Consider the following 27421-nt stretch of genomic DNA (forward strand, 5'->3'; position numbering starts at 1 on the left):
GCCAGGATAAAATTACGGCACCTATATGGCCCTGGTAGGCAATAAGCTGCTTAACAATGATTAATGTACCTGTATGTGGCATAGTCAGCTGACCCACCCCTCCTTTTATCTCCAGCCAACCAAATGGTGTGACCATGAAATCCCCTCCTACCGAATTAACAAGACGTAATGTCATTTAAGTTATAGGCTGAACCTTATAGGCTAATAGGATGAGATAATACCAAGGTTAATTATATTGCTTAAATTAGGTAATTCTATTTCATAGACATTTGCAAAATGGACTGTTATTCTGAATGGATCCTTTTTATTCCATTTGCACTACATCCAGCATGACTAGAAAATACTGTGTTTTATAAAAGGGAATTCTAAATTCCTAAAGGCACTGATAGGAAATCACAAGCAAACTGAAAACACAGTGTTGGTTCCCACGGGATGCTCTTCGTTTGGTGATGAGCCAGCCAGCCAGTCAGTAACGTTTCTAGCCATCTGATGACACAGAGTATAGACTAACTTTCCCTGGAGGAGCACTTACTCAACACCAAACGAGTGTGGACAGACACTCACTCTCACACACATGCACACTCTTTGTCAGTAATTATTGTCTTCTGACCCAGTGCTCTCATTGGGCTTACTCAATGGATCAAAGTTTCTGGACCAGCGTTGCCTTTAACTTCATTTAAATTAATACACTGCCAGTCAAATGTTTGGGGTCACATAGAAATCTCCTTGTTTTCCATGAAAACATACAAGAAATGAGTTTGAATAGGAAATATCGCAAATTATAAGGAAATATAGTCATTGACAAGGTTAGAATTAATGTGTCCTTTGCAGATAAAAATCATTATTGCCCTCCCTGGACCTGAACCCGGCTCTGCCATCTAAGAGGCTGTGTCATTGACCACTACGCCACAGAGCAACACACATCTCTTAAGAGCTGGTATAGTGTTTCAACATTAGATCATTTTGTCACGCATTAACATCACGCCGAGTTTGAATATGTCGCCAGATACCATTGAGCTTTGTGTTAAACTGACTAACATTTCTTATTAAGTTTCCATCACAAATACCACCTGTATACTGGAGGGCTTTTGCCGCTGGCTGTTTTAACAGCTTATTAGCCATGCGTGAATGACATTGATACAATAACTATCAATATAGGTGACGATAACTGAATTTTCCGTCAAGTGAAAAGATTAGATAATCGTGTAGCCAGCAAGGTTTTTGTCTACCCTGAACAAATTCTAATTCATAATTTGAAAATCCACCAGAAATAGCCGCAATATAACAGTAAACTGTTTTATTCAAGCCTTCCTATATTGTAGCTACTGAAGGTTGTAGCCAGCAAAGTTTTTGTCTATCCTGAACAAATCCTCTTTTGTCACTGGCCGTTTTAACAGCTAATTAGCTGTTCGTGAATAAAATGGATCTATTAGTATCCATTAATATAGGTGACAATAACTGACTTTTTCGTCAAGTGAAAAGATGAGAGAATAGTGTAGCCAGCGAGGTTTTGTCTGTCCTGAAGAAATCCTAATTTCACCATAACTGTTTTATTTTAGGTTTCCTGTAACATAGCTACTGAATGTTATAGCCAGCAAAATCTTTGTCCTGAACAAATCCTAGGCATAATGTGTTTTTACTGTTATGGGAGTCTAACAACCAAAACCGGAGAAAATTAAACTAGCGCTTCATCAGTCACTTATCTGGTTTGGCGCCCACCTTTGCACGTATGATGATCACACACACAACGCAACGCGTCATAATTATTTCACGCACATACTCTTTTTCAGTTGAAGTAATCCAAGAAGTAATAATACATTTTTTCAAAAGTATCTGTAATCCGTTATTCCCCAACAATTGTGTACGCCTATGTAGATATTCCATAAACAAAATCTGCCGTTTCCAGCTACAATAGCCATTTACAACATTACCAGTGTCTACACTGTTCAATTTTATGTTATTTTAATGGACAAAATATTTGTCTTTCTTTCGAAAACAAGGACATTTCTAAGTGACCCCAAACTTCGGAACGCTACTGTATAAATAATAAAAGCCTTCTTGCTGCCTCTTCAATAATTTGGTGCAGCGCTCTTAGCCAGATTGACTGGGAGGTGTGCTGTGGCGGAGTTGTGGTAGGGGACCGGGTGGAGGTCAAATGGCTCATCCTGTGTTCTGCTTTTAGTTACTTTTTTGGTTTTAGAGTAAGACCTCTGGAGGGCACTACGCTGGATGCTCCAGCAGCCGTGTATCCAAGAAGGCTTTTATGGCACCAGATGGCCTAGTGGTTGAAATGTTAGGCCAGTGACCAAACGGACACTGGTTTGAATCTCTAGGCTGATGTGGCAAGAAATGTGCGCTTGCGTAAGGCTCTCAACCATAATCCCTTCGATTCCTGGTCAGATGGTCTAACCGCTAGGCCGCTAGCTGACCCTGACTTCTACTTAATGACTCAATTGTTGACAGCAACATGACACACTGGGCTTTGTGTGCATACTTAATTTAAACAGGGATTTACACTGAGAAATACACATGGAAACGCCTGCATATGCAAATTCCCTTTATGTACTGATGCATTTCTTTGAACCAAATTGTATATGAACTTCTCTCTGATGTAATGTCAGACAAACAATTACCAGCCTACAACTGTATATTGCCATATGTATTAATATAGCAGCCAAACAAATCTGTTGCCTACTGAGCTGAGCAAGGACGTTTGCTGTCAACTTAGCCGTTACAGTAGTAAAACCAACACACAAACACACACACACAGTTGATCAGCTGTGTTCTGTTCTATAATAAAGGTTCAAGCCTCAAGGCTTCACAATGCACCACCATTGAGCACCATAGTGCATTTTACTATCCGTAACTGAGGGCGATGCCAAGCCGATGCCAGGCCGATGCCAGGGGCGATGCTGGTACGAAGCCAGGACAATGTCAAAATGAGCTGTGGTGTAAATAACCTCATTGCATAATAAAACAACAACAAGAACAACAAGAACTGTGCCACTCACATCATTTAGAATAACAACATGTGTTTCCTGAGGTCGTCTGACAGTCAGGCCTGGGCCTGCCGCCTCCTGCATGCACTCAATGACATCCACAGGGTGTCTGAGCAGTCTGAACAGGGTGATCTGTAGCAGATCCAGGACGGGTGTCAGTCAGTTTCCACGTGACCCCTTTCTGTTCCCACGTTCCTGAGATGTGATTAGCTGCCGCACACCTTAAACCGGTGCAGGAGTGATGTGTTGACAACAGCGTGACCTGACAGTGCTTGGAGGACCACCTCATTCACACTGTTCCTCACTTTCCTTTTTCAACCTTTTCTGGAAAGGAAAGAAAAAGGTGCAGCGGTCTCTTAGTTTTTCCCGGGAGCTGTACATACACATAGAAACACACACACATACACGTGCACATACGCACCAACGCCTTGAAAGCACCTGAAAAGGTAGCCTTTACGTCATAATTGGACCCTGCGTTGACAATTCTTTTTAACAGACACCAGACACATTCCTGTCAAAATGACAAAGACACGTGGCCCCTCCCCCTTCTCCATCCTGCAGTCTTGGACGCCTGACGTAAACCCACCAAGGCTCTACAACGGCAACGCACACAGACACACAACATGCACGCGCAGGCGCAACGGGGGGGGCGGAGGCGTGAAGACTGCGATGTTCCCCCGTGAGGATTGCAAAGCGCTGTGAGTCCCTTGTCTCCGGAGCTCGACTCGTTTATTCAGATGGTATCAACATATTGGGTTCGGTCTTTGCTCTAGATCAGTGGTTCCCAACGCGCCACTGAACGAGTGTTCTCTAGACATGTTGTTTTGAACACAAATTCACTGCGATGTAAGAAGCTTGATGCAGTTCCTAGAATTAGGTGTTACCCTCATCCCTGACGTGTGAAACAAATCCTGTGTAAGTATTGGTACCACAATCCAGGACCTGAGTACAGGCCTACCAGTTATTGTGATGAGCCAGCGGAAATCCCGTTCAACTTTGTGCCCTTGAGAAAAAAGCTAGCTTGCTAACACCACGTAGAGAGTGCGTCTCGCAATTTGCATCCAGAAACACTTATTTTTCAGATCTTGTGAAAGCAAAACATATTTTGTATAATTGCCCACCAAACACTCAAAGAACCTGAACAAGTGAACCACATTTCAGATGTGAAAAAGAAGATAAACATGAAAACTTTTAAGTGTTTTCTTTGCACAAAAAAACAATGTTTGCACTCACAACTGTAAGCTGTTTGTGTGCTACATTATGTAAATAAATGTTGGTACGATGCAATGTAGAATACAAAAAATATATATAGTGACATTCAGTGGGATATCTGCAGATGATTGTTTTTAACCACTTCTAATTGTTCTATAAAAATATATTGCGCCGATGTATAACAAATTAATTCCAAAAACATTAACAGAAGCAAATCACTTTCAAATGTTTTGTTTAACAGTTTGCTTAGATAAAGTCTAGAAAATACATCCCAAAACAAGCACACAAGGTGGTATATGCACTAAGTCCTAAAGCTAAGACTTGATTCTTTAGTGGAAAAACAAAAGCTATGAGATGATTGACTGAAATTCTTTTTTCAGACTCCGCCACCTACTGTATATCGGCTCAAACTCCTGCAGTTTCCTGCACAGGACAGAACTGTTTTCCAGAACATACCTTCAGGATAAGGAACACGGTTTCATTTGGAAAATATTCATAAACTCAATCACCAAACTACTCGCAATACTTTCTGTATTGGACAGCAGAAACAGAATCAGCCAAGCGTGGCCTGCATATCATGAGGTTATCCCAGGACTACGGCAGGATACAGGGAAAACAGACAGCTTCACGGGCCACAGAGGTATTCTGTATCAGACTCAGGGTAGTGCTAATGACACCTGAACCAAATTACTCATCTCAGTCCCCCAGGAAAACATCTGACCCATGTCGGAAATATATGTTTTACCTACCTCCAACTCAGGCAGAAGTTGAAATATTTATGACTTTTGAATCTATGTTGCCCAGTTTAATTCATTGGTTGAGCAACAAGCTACTGTACCAAGCCAAATGTCCTTTTACCCTTTTACTTTCTCTCTACCCCTTTAATTTTTCTGTCTTTCAAAATAATGAAAAACTTGCCCCAATTTATAATAATCAGCAAGAGAGCTCAAAGTAATAAGAGAAACGTGCCCATGGATTTCTCAGTGACATGCTGGCCATGTGACGCTGTGTGTGTCACAGCAAAAAACCTATCACATCCTTTTATGTACCACATCCCTCTGGACGTTGTTACCGCGTTCTCGCTGTATCATTCATGCAGTGCTTATTGCATTACGCACACTTGTGGCTCCACACCGACTCTGGAGCAGTGTGACTCAGGACGCCAACGGCATCCGTGTCTGCTCGGAGACACATGGCACACTGTGTGTGTGTGTGCGTGTGTGTGTGTGTGTGGATGGGGGGGGGGTTGTATAGCGTGGGGAAAATGTTGTCTGGAACCTCAACGATGCACTGCTTAACTCACAAATGACTCTGGGCTGACCCCGTTTAGGATTCCTCACGTGGCTTTAGGGAATGAACTTCATGGCATGATACTGACCCTGGATGCGTGTTATAAAAGATGGGACGGGCCTCAGTGTCAGTGTCGTGCCTTTAGAAGGGGGAGTTTTAAAAAATCAGACCTGATTATACCTTCCAAAATGTTGTTCGTGCTGCGGCAAACTGGCTGGAAAATGAATGTCCTACGTCTGAACTTGCTGGTGTGACCAACGAGATATCGAACCTGCTGGCGTTTCTGAATGCTACACAACTGTATAAGCCCACCGGGAAACTAATTCTATTCCCGTCAAAGGCAAGATTCTCCATAATGTGAACTGAGGTCATCAAATCAACTCATGTTTTAGGCTTGACACACAGCTCACAGACCCAAACCATACTTCGCCGGTTCTAGCTTTTTCCTTTCACACTGACCTTGCTGGAACTGTGCTGGATGCTTAACCGAGTCAGCTGAGCTTGGTTCAGTGCTGTGATATCATTGTGTGTGTGTGTGTGTTTTGTGGTGAGGAGAGTATATTGTGTTTATTAGCTAACAATAAACATGGTGGAGTAGAGTCTAGTGCCTATATGCCTGCCACCCGGACCCACAGCAGGCAATAAAAGGGACCACTGAACCATAAAGACAACTCTTTCAGTTGACTAGAGGTCCTTTATAACAAAATAATACACTTCAGAAAACATTAAGCCCCCCATGATAGTTAACAGTGCCATTTGGCTTAACTCATACGCATCAGATTGATAGAAATGTGTGCTGTGAGTAACATGCCACCTAAATACCAAAAGCATATTCACGTTATGAAAAATCCAAAGTATACCCAGACAATTTTCACTTTATTTGAGATCTTTATGCTTTTTGTAATACATTACACGCAAGCCAAATCGTTTTTTCAGCGTTAAGAGATGGGCATAGATGCACGCACACGCGCAAACACACACACACACACACACCTCACCACTGCTGTGAAATATACACTCAACACACATGCGGTCCAGGACCTAAAAATAGGGGAAAGTCTCTTGATCCTGTAAGACCCCAGTGGGATTTATAATACTGTATTAAGACCCATCCTCTGGGTGCCCAAACTGAAGCAGGTCTCCCAGTCCAAAAAAACCCCATCCACTACCTGAGTTCAGGTCACTGTGTGATTTACACCTCAACCCTTCTCAGACACAGACCAGGACATTTCATTTCAGCTTTAATAATATCCCCACACCTCCCTTTCTCCCTGTCCAACACTCATTTCCAACCCGTTGTCTTTTTACCTTCACAAAGTGAAGCACGCCCATAAACCACAAGTCTAGGGGTCTGGCTGTGCTACTCTAAGAGAGTATTTACACAACAGTAGAATCATTTAGATTAACTAGACTTGTTGCCCAATTTGTGTCAGGGATACGTTTTCTTTTTGTAGTGTAAACGGGTGAAAAGGTCAACTGTTGGACCGCACCTTTAAACACTTTTCCCTGCATATCAGAGTGGAATGAGTGATGATGTAGGAAGTCTGGTTTTTAAGTCCTTTGTCTGTCAAACAGGAGCAAAAGCACGAGTTTGACAGACCAAGTTAGTTACCAGGTAAAGAACATAGTCAGTGAATACGTCCTTCAGGTCAGGGTCTGGACAAATTGCTTTGGGCATGTGTGTTATGCCCTACAACCTTCACTTTTATAGAGATAACGCATATCCGTGCATCAGTGCTCAGGCAACTAAGGGCAACCTCTACCAGCTCTGAACACAGTGCGCCTGGCCGGCCATCTTGGATGAAGTCAGAGTAGTGTGCTCACTGAGCAGGTATGTCTGGTGTCACAGTGTCACCTGTTCTGCATAACTAAATAGTTGCATACTTTCCCTGGCTATAGGTGGGCAGCAACATGACTGGACACCTCTCTATAAATAGAACCTGCACACAAACACACACATACACACACACATGCACGCATACGTGCACGCAAGCAAACACATACAGAAGCACACTAATGCAAACACGTATACACATGCACACACTTATTGGCACCCAACCAAGTAAACTTGTTGTGAAACAATAGATGGAGAAATCTTCACTCACAGGAGGTAGTGAGAGATGTGTTGAGCATTAGGATAGATTGAAATTAACTAGAAAAGTACTCACTGTCTCAACAGGAACTGCTTAGTGATGAAACAAAACCAAAAGATTGTGATCTTAGAGAAAGCATAGGCAGCACTTGAAAGGACGGTGCCTTAATGAATAATTAATGAATAATTTATTGTAAAGAGAATACCTAGCCTTTAATATTATAGCTGCATTTTAAAGAAAACCTAGTCATTCGCATATTGATGGATACAAATAAAAATTTTATATTTTTGTCTCATGAGACCACATGACCTTCTCCCATTCCTCCTCTGGATCATCCAGATGGTCATTGGCAAACTTCAGATGGGCCTGGACATGCGCTGGCTTGAGCAGGGGGACCTTGCGTGCGCTGCAGGATTTTAATCCATGACGGCATGGTGTTACTAATAGTTTTCTTTGAGACTGTGGTCCCAGCTCTCTTCAGGTCATTGACCAGGTCCTGCTGTTTAGTTCTGGGCTGATACCTCACCCTCCTCATGAACCTTTATGCCCCATGAGGTGAGATTTTGAATGGAGCCCCAGACTGAGGGAGATTAGCCATAATCTGGAACTTCTTCCATTTTCTAATTGTGCCAACAATTGTTGCCTTCTCACCAAGCTGCTTGCCTATTGTCCTGTAGCCCATCCCATCCTTGTGCAGGTCTACAATGTTATCCCTGATGTCCTTACACAGCTCTCTGGTCTTGGCCATTGTGGACAGGTTGGAGTCTGTTTGATTGAGTGTGTGGACAGGTAACGAGTTCAAACAGGTGCAGTTAATACAGGTAATGAGTGGAGAACAGGAAGTCTTCTTAAAGAAAAACGAACAGGTCTGTGAGAGCCGGAATTCTTACTGGTTGGTAGGTGATAAAATATTTATGTCATGCAATAAAATGCAAATTAATTATAAAAAAATCATACAATGTGATTTTCTGGATGTTTGTTTTAGATTCCGTCTCTCACAGTTGAAGTGTACCTATGATAAAAATTACAGACCTCTACATGCTTTGTAAGTAGGAAAACCTGCAAAATCGGCAGTGTATCAAATACTTGTTCTCCCCACTGTGTATCATCCAACAACCTTTGCAACACAAGGTAGCCTACATAAAACGCATTAGCTACACGAAAATGAATAACATCAGTATTCAGTAATAACAGCATTCTCCCTACTTCACAGCTAATTTTGAATTGATGCCAGCTTCACATTTCAAAAAAGTAAGGACAGGGGCAAGTTTATTACTGTGTTGCATCTCCTCTTCTTTTAACAATTCTCACTTTTAACAATACTCAATACTTGGTAATTGAGGAGACCAATTGCTGTAGTTTTAAAAGTGAAATGTAATCCTATTATTTTTTGGACTCTTTTACTATGGGGCCATGCCGTTGTAATACGTGCAGAATGTGGTTTGGCATCGTCTTGCTGAAATAAGAAAGGCCTTCCCAGTAAAATACATCATCTGGATGGTAGCATACTGAATATTGCTCCAAAACCTGTATATATAGTTCAGCGTTAATGGTGCCTTCACAGATGTGCAAGTCACTCATGCCATGTCCATTAAAGCACCCCCATACCATCACGGATGCTGGCTTTTGAACTGTGGGCTGATAACAAGCCAGATGGTCCCTTTCCTCTTAGCCCAGAGGATGCGGCGTCCAAAAGTTCAGTCATCAGACCACAGGAACGTTTTCCACTTCACCTCAGTCCATCTTAAATGAGCTTGGTCAAATACTTATTTCAGACATTAAAAGGCAAATCAATTTATAACATTTTTGAATTTGTGTTGTTTTTATTCTGTCTCTCACTGTTCCAATAAACCTACGATTAAAATTATAGACTGATCATTTCTTTGTCGGTGGGCAAACATACAAAATCAGCAGGGGATTAAATATATTTTTGCCTCACTGTATGTACTGCAGATGATGAGATCCCCAAATGTAATTTTACATTTAGGAACGTTATTCTTAAATTGTTGTACTATTTGCCTGCACAGCCTTTCACAGAGTGGTGAACCCCTCCCCATCTTTACTTCTGAAAGACTCCCCCTCTCTGGGATGCTCTTTTTGTATCCAATCATGTTACTGACCTGTTGCCAATTAACCTATTTAGTCGTGAAGTGTTTCACCAGGTTTGTTTTTGCATTACACAACTTTTCCAGTCTTTTGTTGCCTCTGTCCCAGCTTTCTAGAACTATGATGTGTTTGCACTATTTCTGTTGAATATAGGGTTTAAATAATTTGCACATCATTGCGTTCTGTTTTTCTTTACATTTTATATATTAACTTGAACCTGAAGAACACTGAGAGGATGAGTGAAAAGATTATGTGGTCTGATGACACTGAAATCCAACTATTAGCCCTGAATGCCAATGTTGGAATATATTGTTCCTATAGTGGTTACCTTAGTAAGAACGTACTCGGTCAAAAATCAAGGGAGAATGAGAAACTTTATTAAAAGCACCGCAGCAGAGTTGTCTGATGTTACATGTTCAATCGATCCCACTGTAAATATGGTTGCTAGCGGTTACATACATTGGAGGACGTGTCTACATAGCACAGATCACATTTCTACCAGAACCATAAAGAACCCCCATGCCAAATGGTCAATGTAAACATTTCACATTCCTGAGGTTGGCAGACTGTGACCTACTGTGAGAGAAACTAAACACAGATTATTCTGTGGTTCTCACTTATCTAGGCCCATTTAACCTTCAATGAAACATATTCATATGATTCCATACTGCCAAGCACCAAGTCTGACGAAGAAAAAATACCGTCCATCACCAGTCCATAATACCACCACTATGGTGAAGCAGGGACTTCGAGAAGGGTCTGGATTAAGCAAAATACAGAAAAGTCCTTGAAGAAAACATGATACACAGCGCAGAGGACCTGAGACTGAGGCGAAGATTCATTTTTCAGTACAACAACAACCCGAAGCACAGAGCCAAGATAATGGTGGAGCGGGTTTGGGACGAGTCTGTGAATGTCCTTGAGTGGCCCAGCCGAAGCCTGGGCTTGAACCCAATTAAAAAATTGTGGGGAGACCTGAAGATTGCAGTTCACTGACATTCCACATCCAATTTGACAGAGTAGGGGAGCATCTAACCAAATAAGAATATTTGAAGCTGTGATTACTCCCAAAAGTGCTTCTAACAAGTATCCAATAAAGGATCTGAAAACATATGCACATGAAATTTTGTTTTGTTATTTTCAATAAATTGCACACATTTCTAAAAACTTGTTTTCCCTTTGCCATTATGCGATATTGCTGTATTGTATTTAATCAATTGTAAATTAAGTCTACAACACAAAATGTGTAGAAACTAGGTGATGATGACTCCTCTGTAATGTAAAAACATCTGGCTGTAGTGTAGTGCCCCACATCCCCCCTGAGTAATATCCAGTAACGTTCCTCCATAGCTAGCTTATCTCTGTTAGTCCATCCTAAGCATACTGTTGGCTGCCATGGAAACGTGATGTCGAAAGTTTTGTGGAATAATAATAATGGGATAATTAAGAATTCAGTGGCACATTCAATCATTTTTTACCGAATCCTCTGTCCATCACTGCTGTTAAAACACACTTGAACCGGGCAGTTTGTACTTAAGCAGACAAAACTGCAGGGAGATTTGACTAGAAAATTCTTAAGATCACATCAGGCTGTATTCATTTTAATGTACAATTAAGAGAAAGCTGAATAACAGCTTTAAAAATGTAATATTTAGCACCAGCAGAATTGGAACAAATATTACTTTCATTTCACCTATTCTCAATGGCTAGTTGACAGAAAAGAGAAACTGTCAAAATGTCAAGAGCAAAATACAAAAATAGTCCACTTTCATGCCGTGGTATTTGACCAACTCATCCATACACTATGCTATATCCTGACCCTGTCTAGCTATTAGCCCTGAGTCATCCAAGAACAACCACCCAACACCTTTGACCGCAGATATTTTAGGATATCTTGCCAAACGAAATCTGAATGTTTTGTTTGACAACATTTGACATTTGACATTTGATTTGACATTTGAAGCTGTTTCAGAATCAAAAAATAGGCTGAAACCCTGTCGTCTGTGTCCAGGCACAGAGTGTTGTGACAACTGAATATCAAACTGCAACCAAATGCCCAATCTCACGCACACACATTCTTGTACACACCCACCCACCTTCACATACAAACATACCCAGCATCCCCGTCACTTTTGCCAAACCATGCAGAATTTTATATAATATATTTTGAATGATGGAAAGCATTAGTGCAGTTATTTTACAAATGCGATGGTATGGTTAGAAAATAGGTTAGAGACAAACAGAAGAAGAAAACTGAACCAGATTTACATGAGAAATCTCTGGTAGCTTCTAAATGTGGATTTAATAAATAGAAAGGTTCACTTTTCCTTCCTACAAATGTGACTCACCATTCTTAACACTTAAAAATATTTGCTACTGTAGTTATCAATAGAAATGTGTTTGTTATTTTTTCCGAAATACCCCTCCATTTGTTTTTTTGTATTCGTATAGAACCAAAGGCTGCAAATATGTGTCATTCTGTAAGACAGTTAAAGCTAATTGCTCCAGAATTTGCTCTGTCCTTTGCCAAGGTCAAAAAATTACAGCAATGAGAATATAATGAGAATGTAATGTTGTATCATTTTACATTTACAACATGAAAACTAGCATGCATTAAAGGAGTTGTAACATTAGCTAGCTACAGTGGGTATAGAAAAGAATCACCCCCTTTAATATAATCATATTTTGTTGCTTTGCAGCCTGAAATGAAAACGGACAAAAAGTATTTTTGTTTTATTCAGCTGTATTTACAACTTATAACATCCAAGTGAAAGATATAATACCCCAAAAAAATTACAAATAAAAAAACAGAATCACTGAGTTGGAAAAAGAATCACCCCCACCTAAAGATGACTTGTAAACCCAACCAGGTATAGTTAATCACCTTCTCAATAGCACACAAAGCCAATTGACTTTCAACTGTGATCAGCTGTGGTCATTTTGATTAGCTCAGCATGAAACAAGCTTTTCCTGAAGCATTTCAGTCCTTGGTAGTGCAACTGAAGAAAACAATCAACTATGGGTGGCAAGACATTGTCAAAAGATCTCCGGGATAAATTTGTCAGGAGATGGAAACAATTTTTATTCAAAGGCTTTATCAGTGCCTAGAAGCACAGTGAAATCTATTATTAAGAAGTGGAAGGTATTTGGTACAACACTGACCCTCCCTGGGTCAGAACGTCACTCCAAACTGGATGAAAGAACCAGAAGGAAACTGGTCAGAGAGGCTACCAAGAGGCCTACAGCAACTCTGAAGCAGTTGCAGGAATTCATGACAAAGAGTGGTCATTCTGTGCATGTCACAACAATATCACAAATTCTACACAAATGTGGCTTGTATGGGAGGGTTGCAAGAAAAAAGTCACTCCTCAAGAAAGGCCACATGCAGTCACGACTGAGCTTTGCCAAAACACACCTTGAAGATTTTAAGGCCACGTGGAAAAAGGTGTTATGGTCAGATGAGACTAAAATTGAATTATTTAGCCTCAACGCCAAACGATATGTCTGGCGAAAATCAAATGCAGCTCACCATCCAAATAACACCATTCCTACAGTAAAGCATGGAAGTGGTAATATCATGTTATGGGGTTGTTTCTCTGCAGCAGGGACTGGAGCACTTGTCAGGATAGAAGAAAAAATGGATGGGGCAAAATACTGTCAAATTCTTGAGGGAATTCTGCTGTTCTCTGCCAGAAAGTTGTCAATGGGAAGAAGATTTACCTTCCAACATGACAATGACCCAAAGCACACAGCAAAACTGACCACACAGTGGTTGAAGGAGAAAAAGGTGAATGTCCTTGCATGGCCTAGTCAGAGCCTGGACTTAAACCCCATTGAAAATCTGTGGAATGACTTGAAGACAGCAGTCCACAAACAGTCATCATCAAATTTAACTGAACTTGAGCAGTTCTGCAAAGAAGAGTGGTCAAATATTGCAACGTCTAGATGTGCAAAGTTAGTAGAGACATATCCCAACAGACTAAAGGCTGTAATTAAAGCAAAAGGTGGTTCAACAAAATACTGACACACAGGGGTGATCCTTTTTCCAACTCAGTGATTGTTTTTTTATTATTTTCTGACATGTTGGTGTTATATCTTTCACTTGGATGTAAATACAGCTGAATGAAACAAAACGGTGTCTGTCTTCATTTCAGGCTGCAAAGCAACAAAATGTGATTATTTTAAAGGGGGGTGATTCTTTTCTATACCCACTGTAACTTATATCAGCTAGCTAATTTTGCTGAGCCATCCAGTCAAAATATATATCGAAAGAAAACGGAGAATAGGGATGCAGCCAACCAGAGCAGCACACAAAGTGCAAGTGGTTTGTACCCCAGTAGAATTACACTGTTTTTACACTGATACTTTTATTTAGAGAAATGAAACATAGCGATATTTGAGTCAGACATAAAACATTTAGCAGTTTAAACGGGTGAAAATGGAAATTTTCGGGCTTGGGTGGATCATTGTCCCCAGAGATACTCTTTCCAGTTACATTGGTCAAAACACGAAGGCATGTCCATGAGTCAAACAGGTTGTGTAATCTCACGTTCGCTAACTCAGCAACAGCTACAGTTACAGTAAGCCGGCTAGCTTTTGGTATAACATACAATATACACTCATCCGCTGCGCTGGAACATATTCAATGATTTACGTGCAGCACTGGTTATCCCCAGCCCTATTCCCTTTCGTTTCGTATTAAGTCGGACTTGCTGGCTCAGTGACACTGTCAGCATGCAACTTTCCATGACTGTCAAACCTAAGGAATTCATCGTGTTAGTCCACAATAACACTGTAGCTATGGAATGCCTTGTTTAGTTTGGGTCTTTTTCCAATAACACAATCTGACATGTCAAATAAGCTTTTAATGAATGGGGCAAACTACAAAATGTGATCATAGAATGTTCTGTTCCATTATAGGTGGACTAGCTTGCTTTTGCTTTTGCTTGGTACAAGCCTGAAAACAATGAAACTGTTGATATTCTCAGGATTTATCTAAATCCAGGTGACTACAGTCACTTACTGTTTCATTAACATCAAAATTAATTTCATTCAAATAAATAAATAAATACTAAATATGTAACAAGGTAAAAACAGCCAATCTATCTAGCCCTGTTACCCCAAAGCAATATAACATATTTTGACAGGACAAGGCACTAGTTGCGCATGTTTTCAACTTCTTGGTAGGCTTTGTGAGCATTACACCACTTCATTGCATGTGTAATTACAAAAATATATTTACATCTAAATGTTATTTAAATGAAATTGTTACACCAATTGTTCAATTCCTGACAGGCCTTTATTGCAGTGATCAGGTTTGGGTGTATCAGTAATGAAAGACTATCGCAGACGCAAATACATTCAGAAGTCCTGTTAATTTATAAGCCTGGGTCAGTTGTAGGACTGCAGGGCATTGTGTGTGTTTGTGTGTGTGTGTTTGTGTGTGTGTTTGGGGGTCATTTAACTCTCACTGATGAGGGACCTTGAAACTCACTCTCTTCCCTTTCTTTCAGCTAAACTGGTGATAAATGATGGTGATACATACTAGAACATCAATCAAATGTGTCATCAAACATTTACCAATGTTCATAGCAGGGGGGACAGCCCGTGGAACCAGATATCCTCCTAAGTGTTCGCATACATGCATACTGTATGTAGTCGATGTGATCTTGTTACCTCCAATTACCTCTACATAGGCCAATAAACATGTCCAATTCCCATAATGTACTAGAGATCTCAACGTTTTCGTAATGGTGAATGCCTTGCTTCTTTCATGCCGAAAAAGATTCAGCGCACGCTCACCGCTGACATAATGTGACTCAACCAGGATGACAGATCGAGGAACCAGACCCCGTGCAAGGCTGTCTCACACACACACACACACACACACACATCAGACTATAAGCTAATCAGATAACGAGTATACTTTCAGCTCTCCAGTTACTAGGCGGTTCGACCTTCTTTGAATAATGCTGATTAGTAGCTGAGCTTCCACCAGTGCAGAGACCTGGAGCCTGTCTGCTAACATCATCTGTTGCGCTGATTGAAGCTCCAAGACCAGCAGACACACACACACACTCACACACACACACACACACACTGACGTCCCGTTTCCCTTTTCACCGTGTGTGGTCAAAGCATCCTTTCCATGTCAAAGGCGGATGAGATGAGAGGCGCAGGCCTGGTAAGGTAACACGGCCGTCGAGATGAAAAGAGGTGATTAGAAGGGAACTCTCCCTGCATGTGTTCTCAGTCTGCCAGGCCAAGACCCCACAGCAGACATAACCTCACTGGCCCACATATTGTAGGCTGGGGGTAGGGTTACCTTGGTAAGCTGCCTGGGCAGAGCATTGGATTCTCTCTCCAGTGTCCAGTCGGCCAGCTTCTGAAGGTTATTGCCAGGAATGACAGAGGCAGGCGGTGGCGTAATGACCTCTGTTCGTGCTACCCACACACTCTGGGGTCAAAGGATTTTAAAAACAAGAAACTCAAGGAATCTCTTTACCTCTTACATGCTTTCTCTCTAACAAAAGCAACGGGGGAGCCCCAAGCAAAATCTTCACACGGTTAATTGTCAGCTCATTGAGTTAATGAAATAACAGGGGAACACCTTTGGATGCCCCCAGCCAATTTTTTTGGTCTTTTGTTTTATACTATTGTTGGTGTCAACATACTGCTGAGTCCCAGGCTAAGTTCTGTCAAGTCCCAGGCTAAGTTCTATTGAGTCCCAGGCTAAGAAGCTTATCTAAAGTCCCTAATACTATTATAAGCACTCATTTAGTTACAAATAAAAAATCTGCGACAAGAGCATGCTTACCTTGAGGAATGAAGGAGCAGATCAGTGACATTTCTAGTGGCAAACACTAACAGACAAGGTTTTCCACATGTGCAAACAGAAATAATATAGAATATCAATTCAATACTCCATCAAATCAGTTTCCCCTTTATTTATCCCAAGATGCTAAGCAATCAACTAGAAATGCTTAGTCATGGATGTGAAGGTGTTTACATGCATTCCCTGATCAGACATTTTGGCAGACCAGTAAATATCCCCATGGGACTTTGGCAACCACGTTATGTTACACAGCACAGCGTCTTACCGGCCAGGCAGCTCTAACTCTCAACCGGCCTCATTCAACTACACTGCCCAAATAAGCCAGAGAAAGGAGGAGGACGGCAAAGAGAGGCGATGAGGTGGGGAGAGATAGAGCAGTGATGGAGATGGAGGGAGCAAGAAGCAAAAAGGAGAGGGAGGAGGCGTCTAACAGAAGTGCGTAAGCAAATTACAGGCACCGACATGACTGACAGACCGGGGGTGACACCTCAGAGAAAGATAACATCCAAGTGCGCTTTTTGGCTGGGTAATTGTAGCTTCGTCACTCGCCCGCCCCTGCAGACGGGAAGAGAAGTGGCACATGCGGCGAAAGAGGCCAGCGCTTGAGACGGAGAGAACACCGTGGAATCACCGTAAAGCCTGAGTACCACTCCACCCAGGAGAATGGCTGTCCACCGGGCCGGAGGTTAGCGTACGGTGGCAAAGCTGTGGGTTTACTTCCTGCATCGGCTTCGGGAGAATGTGTCAACAACCCCAGCACGTATTGCTGTGTGCGGTTGCGCTGCCAGTGGAAACTCCAGCACCTGTCTGTGTGTCCCCTGCCGCCTACACAAGCCCCCACACACCACACGCCGGCGTGCCAAATTCTCCAACGATGGAAGATATGGGAACCATTGGAAGGTGCGGGGGGGGGGGTCACTCATACCAACCACGCATGCAGGCACCATGCCGTCCCCCCACCGAGCCATACCACCACAGCGGCCTTGTTGACAGAGACACAAAATGTCTGTGGTCTCCTAGAATCTGAGCACAAGTGAATGGAACAACCTTTTGTTCCCCCAAAACATTTTCAGATTAAATGACACAATTTTCCTTCTGAATGTTGCCATTTTTTTGGGGGGGGGGGGGGGGGGGGGAGCTTCCCAGAAAACAGAGGGTATCTACGGAACGAGGTCTCCCGATGTTTACAGGGAACGTGACAACGTATGTCGGTTTAAATATTCGGTCACGCAAACTGACGTTTCACGAAATTACCGAAGACACTAGGAACACATTGGGAAAGTTCGACTTAGCTTGACTCACCACCAGGTTACCGATCACCATGACCAGCATGAAGACCAGGATGCAGAGCGGCTGCCCGGCCACCTCCATACAGTCCCACATGGTCTCGATCCACTCGCCGCACAGCACCCGGAACACGATGAGGAACGAGTGGAAGAAGTCCTTCATGTGCCAGCGGGGCAGGGTGCAGTCCTTGGAGATCTTACACACGCAGTCCTGGTAGTTCTTCCCAAACAGCTGCATGCCCACCACGGCGAAGATGAAGACGATGATGGCCAGCACCAGGGTGAGGTTGCCCAGGGCGCCCACAGAGTTGCCGATGATCTTGATCAGCGTGTTCAGGGTGGGCCATGACTTGGCCAGCTTGAATACCCTTAGCTGTGGACGGGGGTATGGAAGGGAGATATAGTGAGAGCCATTGCTTATCTTTGTCCTGGTCAAGTCAATTTACTCAATGAATAAAGGCGATGCTAATTATTTCTGGAATTTGGAATGCTTAATGCTGAATACATTATTAAATTATTGAAAAAATGTATATGTCATATTTTACAATTCAAAATAAAAAAGTGACTACAGTACTGAAATTCTAATAATTCTGTAAATGGGCTATGGTAAAAAGGGGTTTAATAAATCAGGCTGGTTAAGTAACTGTTTTGAAGGACTTCCTTCAAATGAGACTTTGTGTTTGCATTCATGTACCAAAGAACTGAGAGAGAATCCCAACCAGTCACACTGTCAAATAGAGCAGCCAGCATAAATAATAAAATAATAATGAATACATCTCTCCCGACAACCATCACAAACACAGAGAGAGAGAGATAGACAGACAGCACAGGAGAGACAGACTGGCCTGAGGGGTGACATGCTTAATGCTTAAATACCAGTCTGAAGGATCGGAGAACAGAAAGTCCTTCTACGTTGGACAGACCGAGCTCCATGAGGCTGAGGCACACGATGATGCTGTCAAAGATGTTCCAGCCTTGCTGGAAATAATAGTATGGATCCAGGGCAATGATCTTCAAGACCATCTCAGCGGTGAAGATCCCAGAGAATACCTAGAAAATGCAGACACACACAGACAGAATCAGAGAGGAAGTGCTTAGCCCGGGGGTAGGACACTTCAGACTGGGTAAGAGTCAGAATCAGGCCCCTGCCTCCCTTGTACGCGACGCACTGCACTATGTCGCTTTGGCTCCCAATCTACTGATGTTATCCCTGTGGAACCCCATGAGCACATCAGTCCACTGCTGCTCAACCTCCACTAACTCAAACACTAACTTTAAAATCCTGTCTCACTACTACCAGGCCATCCACAACTCTGTACCCAAGTATCTATCTGACCTGGTCCTATTCTCCTGCTTCACACGCACACTTCACACCTCCAGGTCCACCTGCTTTCAGCTTCACCACAGCAGACTAAAAACTACAGGTGACAGGGTTTCAAGTTGTGTGGGTCCTGGCCTGTGGAATGCCCTTCCAGTCATTTTCAGGGATAAAGATTCTCTTGTATATTTTTAAGACGCTCTTCTCTACAACTCTCAATAACACACTTAATAAACTTCAACTAGGGAAGAATAAGGCTGCCAGTATTTGTACAAGAGGGGAAAAAATGTATCATATCACTCCACTCAAGCCTGTCAACATTGGTAGAGACTTGGGTTGGGTTGCTGTTTATCTCTGAAGCCCATGCCATTCTTTGCCTGGCGGTTTTTATTAAGATAACATAAATACATATTTTTAAATGGTCATTCCATAGATCATTTTGCAATAAGTGTTTGCAGAGTTTAAGGACCTATGTGAAATGATAGTGAAATCACCTGCTATGTTGCAGAGGAACACAATGTATAACAAATGCATAACATAGCTAAACAAACAGCCCGCAGCAGGGCTTTCCATTACAGAGTTTCATCTTCATGGAATGATCTGCTAAATGTCACTTCGGTTGTCTGGGACTCCTGCTTGTCAAAGTGGACATTGCGATTTCCTGCCTGGTTGCCCCCCGCCCACAAACTAAGTCTAGGTCCCCTCACAGGGAAAGATTGTTTGTCCTTTCAGGACCTGAGCCCTAGGACCACCACTCAGGACTACCTGGCCTTATCGCTCTCACAGTAAGTCCAAAGTCCACCTGGTCATGTTGCTGATTATTCCCGATGACTCCTGCAGTTGCTGTCCACGGCCCACCTGTTTGCCTTGCTATTTTTGTCTCAACCTATTATCGCGCGCCTATTAAAAGCCAAATGACATTTACATTTTATCTGGAGGATCTGACCTTTACCCTAATGACAACTGTGATTACTCTAAATCTAGTTTATCAAGGCCAGGTACATTTGCCCCTGAGGAGTGCGTGGTTTTGACATAAAATATTTCAGTGTTTTGATTAATGATTTGGCCTTAAAAGGGGTAATGTACTCTTTTATTATTCACCTGACACCAGCAGGACTGGACACCCCCCAGAGCCTGGCACCTCTCTAGGTTTCTTAATAGGTTCTTATCTTTTTAGAGAGTTTTCCATAGCTACTGTTGTTCTACAACATATTATTTGCCCTTCGATTTTCTAAGAAATTTGTGGAAACCTGCTTGTATAAAAGGCTTTATAAATTAAAACTTGGTTCATTGACAGATGTTGAGCCTAATGATTAATACAATTTGTCAGAACTGAACTTGACAGCCTGTTTTGAAATACGTAAGTGCGGGCATTGGCAACCATGGCTGGCAACCTGAATGAAAGGGGTGCTTGTGGACTGCCGGAGTAAAGGCTCTGTGTGGTTCTGATTCTGAACACTCAGAGAGCCACCAACAATGAGAAGCTGCCATCAGAGGATCGTAGGTAGCTCCATCCAGCTCTTTTTATCTTGTCAATAAAACCCGTCATGTTTTCAGGTGTTTTGACCTGTGCCACGTCTATGCTCGAAATCGCCAAACAACCATTTAATTATATATTTGAGGGACAACGAGTTTCCAATGAGCACATCTATTTATGTTTTCAATGAAATAATTAAGAGAAAATATAATTTAGGTCAGCAATCTGAGCTGTACCATTATCTGGTTTGTCTGTATTGCGTGTCAGTTTTATTGCTAACCCCCCTCTAATGAGAGTCAGTAGGTTACATCTGAACTCAGTACAAACTTTGAGAAAAAACAGATACTGTAGTTTTTTTGTGCTCACCCAAATAAAAGCCAATGCACTATATCCTAATTAAAACACTCTACATAAATACCTGCTAAATGACTAACATTGAATTTATAGTAATTCAGGTGTTTATGTTTCCACTATAAACATAAAGGACTGACCAGTAATGTCTTGAAATAAAATATGTTCTGTAGACCAGTGGTTTCCCAACCAGGACACTAGGACTGCAGGGAGTACTTGAAAACATTCATGACACCATAAGCTTACTTGTAAAATAAACACGCGGGAGTATTCAGACAAGAGCAAAATTCTGTTGGTTGTCCTAAAGGGGAAAAGGTTGGGAACCACTGCAAAACCACTCAACCAGGGTAATACATCAAGCTATTCCGCAGCGTTTAGTGCGAATGTGATTTTAACGACAATCTCAGGTCACTTGTCAACAGCGCACCTTTGATGGAGTCCCTGTCTGGGAGTTTAGCTTCATGGAGTATCGGGGACCACAGCATCAAACTAGACAGTTAATGCAATGTCAATAATAATAATCAGACTTCAGACTGGTAGCTTTCTTTTATATTGAATTAGGACTCCCAGCCTATACTGCACACGGCGAGCTGGTTCCTGTGTCCCAACTAATCTTGTTAAGGTGAAATCTGCTTATGATATCAGTTTTCAGAAGCTGTTTTGGAAGCATCCTCATCTCTTTCATGTTTAGCCACCATCTTTTTTTGTTGTTGTTGTATTTTTCCTTTGACCGGACCCCTGTGGAGATAGGTAGGCCACACTCTTTCTGTGTCGTAAAAGCTGATGGGGCTGACAGGTCTGCATTTTGGGTGTGTGTGTGTGTGTGTGTGTGTACGTGCTTCTGTGATCTGTGTGTGTTAACGCCTTGCAGCTACAGAAGTGCCTCTGCTAGTTGTTCCTGGGAGACGTGATCCGAGATGTGACACGGAGTACGTGACAGACGGGCGGGAGGTGAGGGGAGGAGCAGAGCTGGGAGACGAGGTGGGAGGTGAGGGGAGGAGCAGAGCTGGGAGACAAGGTGGGAGGTGATGACGGGAGCGGAGCAGGGAGACAAAGTGGGAGGTGAGGGGGAGTGGGAATGGAGCTGGGAGACGAAGTGGGAGGTGAGGATGGGTGAGGAGCGGGAGGACTACAGTGGGGAGAACAAGTATTTGATACACTGTTGATTTTGCAGGTCTTCCCACTTACAAAGCATGTAGAAGTCTATCATTTTTATCATAGGTACTCTTCAACTGTGAGAGACGGAATCTAAAACAAAAATCCAGAAAAACACATTGTATGATTTTTAAGTAATGAATTTGCATTTTATTGCATGACATAAGTATTTGATACATCAGAAAAGCAGAACTTAATATTTGGTACAGAAACCTTTGTTTGCAATTACAGAGATCATACGTTTCCTGTAGTTCTTGACCAGGTTTGCACACATTGCAGCAGGGATTTTGGCCCACTCCTTCATACAGACCTTCTCCAGATCCTTCAGGTTTCGGGGCTGTCGCTGGGAGATACAGACTTTCAGCTCCCTCCAAAGATTTTCTATTGGGTTCAGGTCTGGAGACTGGATAGGCCACTCCAGGACCTTGTGATGCTTCTTACAGAGTCACTCCTTAGTTGCCCTGGCTGTGTTTCGGGTCGTTGTCATGCTGGAAGACCCAGCCACGACCCATCTTCAATGCTCTTACTGAGGGAAGGAGATTGTTGGCCAAGATCTCGCGATACATGGCCCCATCCATCCTCCCCTCAATACGGTGCAGTCGTCCTGTCCCCTTTGCAGAAAAGCATCCCCAAAGAATTATGTTTCCACCTCCATTCTTCACGGTTGGAATGGTGTTCTTGGGGTTGTACTCATCCTTCTTCCTCCAAACACAGCGAGTGGAGTTTAGACCAAAAAGCTCTATTTTTGTCTCATCAGACCACATGACCTTCTCCCATTCCTCCTCTGGATCATCCAGATGGTCACTGGAAAAATTCAGACGGGCCTGGACATGCGCTGGCTTGAGCAGGGGGACCTTGCGTGGTTTAATCCATGATGGCGTAGTGTGTTACTAATGGTTTTCTTTGAGACTGTGGTCCCAGCTCTCTTCAGGTCATTGACCAGGTCCTGCCATGTAGTTCTGGGCTGAACCCTCAATTTCCTCATGATCATTGATGCCCCACGAGGTGAGATCTTGAATGGAGCCCCAGACTGAGGGAGATTGAACATCATCTGGAACTTCTTCCATTTTCTAATAATTGTGCCAACAGTTGTTGCCTTCTCACCAAGCTGCTTGCCTATTGTCCTGTAGCCCATCCCAGCCTTGTGCAGGTCTACAATTTTATCCCTGATGTCCTTACACAGCTCTCTGGTCTTGGCCATTGTGGAGAGGTTGGAGTCTGTTGGATTGAGTGTGTGGACAGGTGTCTTTTATACAGGTAACGAGTTCAAACAGGTGCAGTTAATACAGGTAATGAGTGGAGAACAGGAGGGCTTCTTAAAGAAAAACTTACAGGTCTGTGAGAGATGGAATTATTACTGGTTGGTACGTGATCAAATACTTATGTCATGCAATAAAATGCAAATTAATTATAAAAAAATCATACAATGTGATTTTCTGGATTTTATATTCTATCTCTCACAGTCGAAGTGTACCTATGATAAAAATTACAGACCTCTACATGCTTTGCAAGTAGGAAAACCTGCAACATCGGCAGTGTATCAAATACCTGTTCTCCCCACCGTAAGTGGGAGGTGAGGGGGAGAGCCGAATGGAGCTGGGAGACTAGGTGGGAGGTGACAATGGGAGCAGAGTGGAGAGACGAGGTGGGAGGTGAGAGGGAGAGCGGAGCAACAAGGCGGAAGCTCAGAGGGCACATCTGGGTAGCCTTTGTGGTGACCAGTCCACTGATGATCTTACGACAAGGGACTCTTGAAAGGGTCTGATCCGGAGTCTGTTTAGACTTGTAATCCATGTTCACACACACACACACACACACACACACAATGTGAGAGTGGCTGAGTGAGTGGGACTGTGTGATTACAACTGGGATATTGACTGGGACTGACGCCTCCACTTTTAGTCGCCTGGAGTGGCCCAGTGTCAGAGAGTGTCAGTGTGTGCGTGCGCGTCTCCCAGCATGCCTTGGTCCGTGTGCCAGTGTGTCCATTCTCATTTACATGGGGCTCATTAAGCTCGGCACACAGCTCGTTATTGATGACAAGGTACTTCACAATCATAGTGTTATTACGCTGTCAGGCTCTGAGGATGAGCCTCTCTGTTTATTGTGATGGGGGGGGGGGGGGTTCCTGCGAGCAATAACGCCATGCCTGCATCTTTCACAGCGATCATGTGACCAGTTTGACGTGGCGTTGCCCCAGAGGAGGAGAACAAATGAGTTTGTACAACAAGAATGGTCAGTCTACAGTGTAGACAAGTCGTAGGTTGTGGGGGACAATTATTCCATGTCTTCAGGATGACGCTGATGGTGTTGATGTTAGCCAGCGACAGAGAAATGCGTGCAAGTTCATAATAATTGCATTTCATTGAATAGTCTGTGGCACAGCATTTGGGTACATTCGTTTCACTCCTGGAAATGCACACACCATTAATGCGCTGAAGGATGCCTGTACAGTGTAATTCAATCCTATTTTCATCAAGTCTGACTTCAGCAAAGACAAACATTTTTGATTGTACCTTTTGTCTCAATTACTTTGGAAATACATGTTCCATTTAGGATTGGAACGGCATTACAACTCATCACAAGAACTTTATTGGAATGCAAATGCTACTTGTTAATGTTCTGTGAATATGTTTTGAGTGAGTAGGGTCAACAGGAGTAATTCAATCTGTTTTAGGAATGTGTTTCATTCAGATAAGGTTTTGCACATTGTACTAACACTTTGTTGGCACTGTACATTGTACTAACACAAGTTGGCACTAAAAAAGGGGTGGCTAAATAAGAACCGAGTCGGAGCGCAGCATTAAGCCTGTCAGAAATGGCATCCTATTCCCTCTTTAGTGCGTTACTTCGGACGAGGGTCAACGGGACTCAGGTCAAAATGAATGCAATACATCAGCAGTAGGATGGCACGTAGGACACAAAGGCCATGCTGGGAAATTATTTATGTCAGGCCAAAGTAATGAGTAAGCATTCTGGATGCCAAGGCTGATATGGTAATTGAGTAATCCTGACGAGTTGGTCCGAGCGTGTCGCGGCATCCTGGCAATATGATTCACATCTCCAGTGGTAGGGGGTAAGAAAGTGGTCGGGTTGTGTGTGATGTCTAGCCTTATCAGGGTAAGTGGTGCTCGCACAACACAGACACACACACCTTTAAGACTGAATAGGTTAAGTGAAACACTGAAATGGCACTCTGTTCCCCAGAGCAGATGTGCTCTATTAACCAGGCTCTGGAAAAAAATACAAGTACACTACAGGGAATTGGATGCCATTTCAGATGCAACCGTTCCATTTTCCGTATAAAATCTAATAAAACCAGAAATGTTAGTGGCTATGCCTTTACTGTATTGAAGAACTCTGAACCAGTAAACATACCTTAGTTTCGCAAAACAAAGTGAGGATATCAAAAACCTACAGTATGTCTTCAAACCAGTGAACCTTCCCCAAAGGACTGAAAGAATGCAAATGTGCATTCATCGTCCAACCGTGCAAATACAGCGCGAGTTAGCGGAGAGTCTGAAACGCCTGTCTGCTGAATCCCCATGAGGGGACGCGCATCCACGAAACACTGCCTCAGGCAACATGTCTGTCACTTTCCCACCCCGAACACACTCCTGCCTTCTCACACACAGAGACACACAGCTGTGCAGAGTGGGCGCGCTTTGAGAGGGGGAAAAAAAGAAGTAAATACCAGCTATGTGCCTGTCTAATGGGCTGACCCAGAGGTTTGCGCTCACATCCGTCCCCCCGGAGTGGAAGGAGGGGTTGCTGCCGTAAAATCTGGGTGTGTGCAGGCTGTGGTCAGAACCATGGCGTGTGAAGATATACAGGCATGCACATCTAAACACACATGCACTCACACGATACGCACGCAGACCCAGCCAGCCACCAACACACCAAGAGTATCTTCCCAGTTGCCAAGTCAAAAAGAGAGGCCAGGAAACCCACGGCGATGTACAGAGCCACGGCCGCGTTGAATTCTGAGTTCTACCACTGCGTGGTGTAACCAAAGCCACCAGTCATAGAAAATCTAAGAAACAGTTAAAATCACACAACTTACGGAACAACTGGGGATGCATGGAAACGCTAATTCTGGCATGCAGACATTTACACACACGCACACACACACACACACACACACACACATATCACGGTTGGACTCAGGCCCCAGAGAGACCCACTCAGAGAGACCCACCCAGAGAGACCCACCCAGAGAGACCCACCCAGACCCACCGGGGCATGGGGCAGCAAAATGGAGCCTTGAACGCAGACCAGCTGCTACCCTGAACTGTGTCCGTTACTCTGCCCCCACCTCCCAGTTACTCCATTCATACCTCCCTGTTTGCCCGTTCACCGTACTAGGAAGGAGACAGTGGTCTTCCATCTGAACAGAGCACCACCTCCGGGGAGAACAAGTTGTGTTTAATGTCAGGCTGTAGTGGGTCCCCAGCACGGACCCGACCACACGCAGCAAGTCCAGGCCACAGTGGACATGGCCACAATGACAGGTTCCGCTAAAAGCTAGGCAGGTCCGAAGAGGAACGAGCCAGCATGTTTCACACACACACACACACAGCAGCCACAGTGTTCACCGTAAAACTGGGACCAGCCAAGAGGAGGAAAATGTCTATTGATTTTGGCACCGTTGGCCTGAAATGACTTCCTTGATAGACCAGTCCTGGTACAACACTGCAAATTACATAACTCCAGCAACAACACAGCCGGGTCCAAAATGGAACTTTGTTCACTATATAGGGTGCAACTTTTGATTGAGGCCCAGACCCAGTAGTACAGTACAGGGAATGTGGGTTCACGGACGTATTGACTGTGACTGCTAACTCGTTGTTGTGAGTGTCTATTAATGGGAGATGAACCGGTCGTTCCACAGTTGTTAATAGGGCTTTCTCTCTTCAGATTACTTCATTCTCTTTAATGAAACATCCACCAAATGCTTTTCAGCATTTTCATTGGTTTCTGCATTTACTCAATTTACTGTAACACATCTGCTGTCATCACATTTCTACAAACTGTGATAATTTTTTTTTCATAATCATAATAGCTATTCTCCAAGATAGCCATCAATTTTCAATTGATTTAATGAAAAATATTAGTTTTAGCCACAAGGTGTACAGTGTAGATTTCTAGGATGGTTGGTCACCCCACAGAGCCTTGTATGTGAAAAATGTATGTGAGTGGAACTTCAGTGCCAATGCTGACTCCCAGGAACCATTAATCTAAAATATTTTTAATATATATTCACACCCAAAAGAGCAATTCTCAACTATTAGCAGTCTCT

General features: G+C 43.1%; 1 protein-coding gene across 3 annotated transcripts in view; it reads right to left on the minus strand.

The window, feature by feature from the left end:
- scn5lab (sodium channel, voltage gated, type V-like, alpha b) overlaps positions 1-27421 on the minus strand; it is a 141474-nt gene that overhangs the window by 42262 nt on the left and 71791 nt on the right. For all 3 annotated transcript variants that reach the window (XM_020041954.3, XM_020041953.3, XM_034289385.1), the window contains exons 15-16: positions 18698-18871; positions 17838-18194 (exon numbers count right to left, since the gene is read on the minus strand). In XM_020041954.3, coding sequence (XP_019897513.2) covers positions 17838-18194; positions 18698-18871 — 531 coding nt within the window. The remainder of the gene's footprint in view (positions 1-17837; positions 18195-18697; positions 18872-27421) is intronic.

This window comes from Esox lucius, chromosome 21 (genome assembly GCF_011004845.1).
Source record: "Esox lucius isolate fEsoLuc1 chromosome 21, fEsoLuc1.pri, whole genome shotgun sequence".
Taxonomy (NCBI): domain Eukaryota; kingdom Metazoa; phylum Chordata; class Actinopteri; order Esociformes; family Esocidae; genus Esox; species Esox lucius.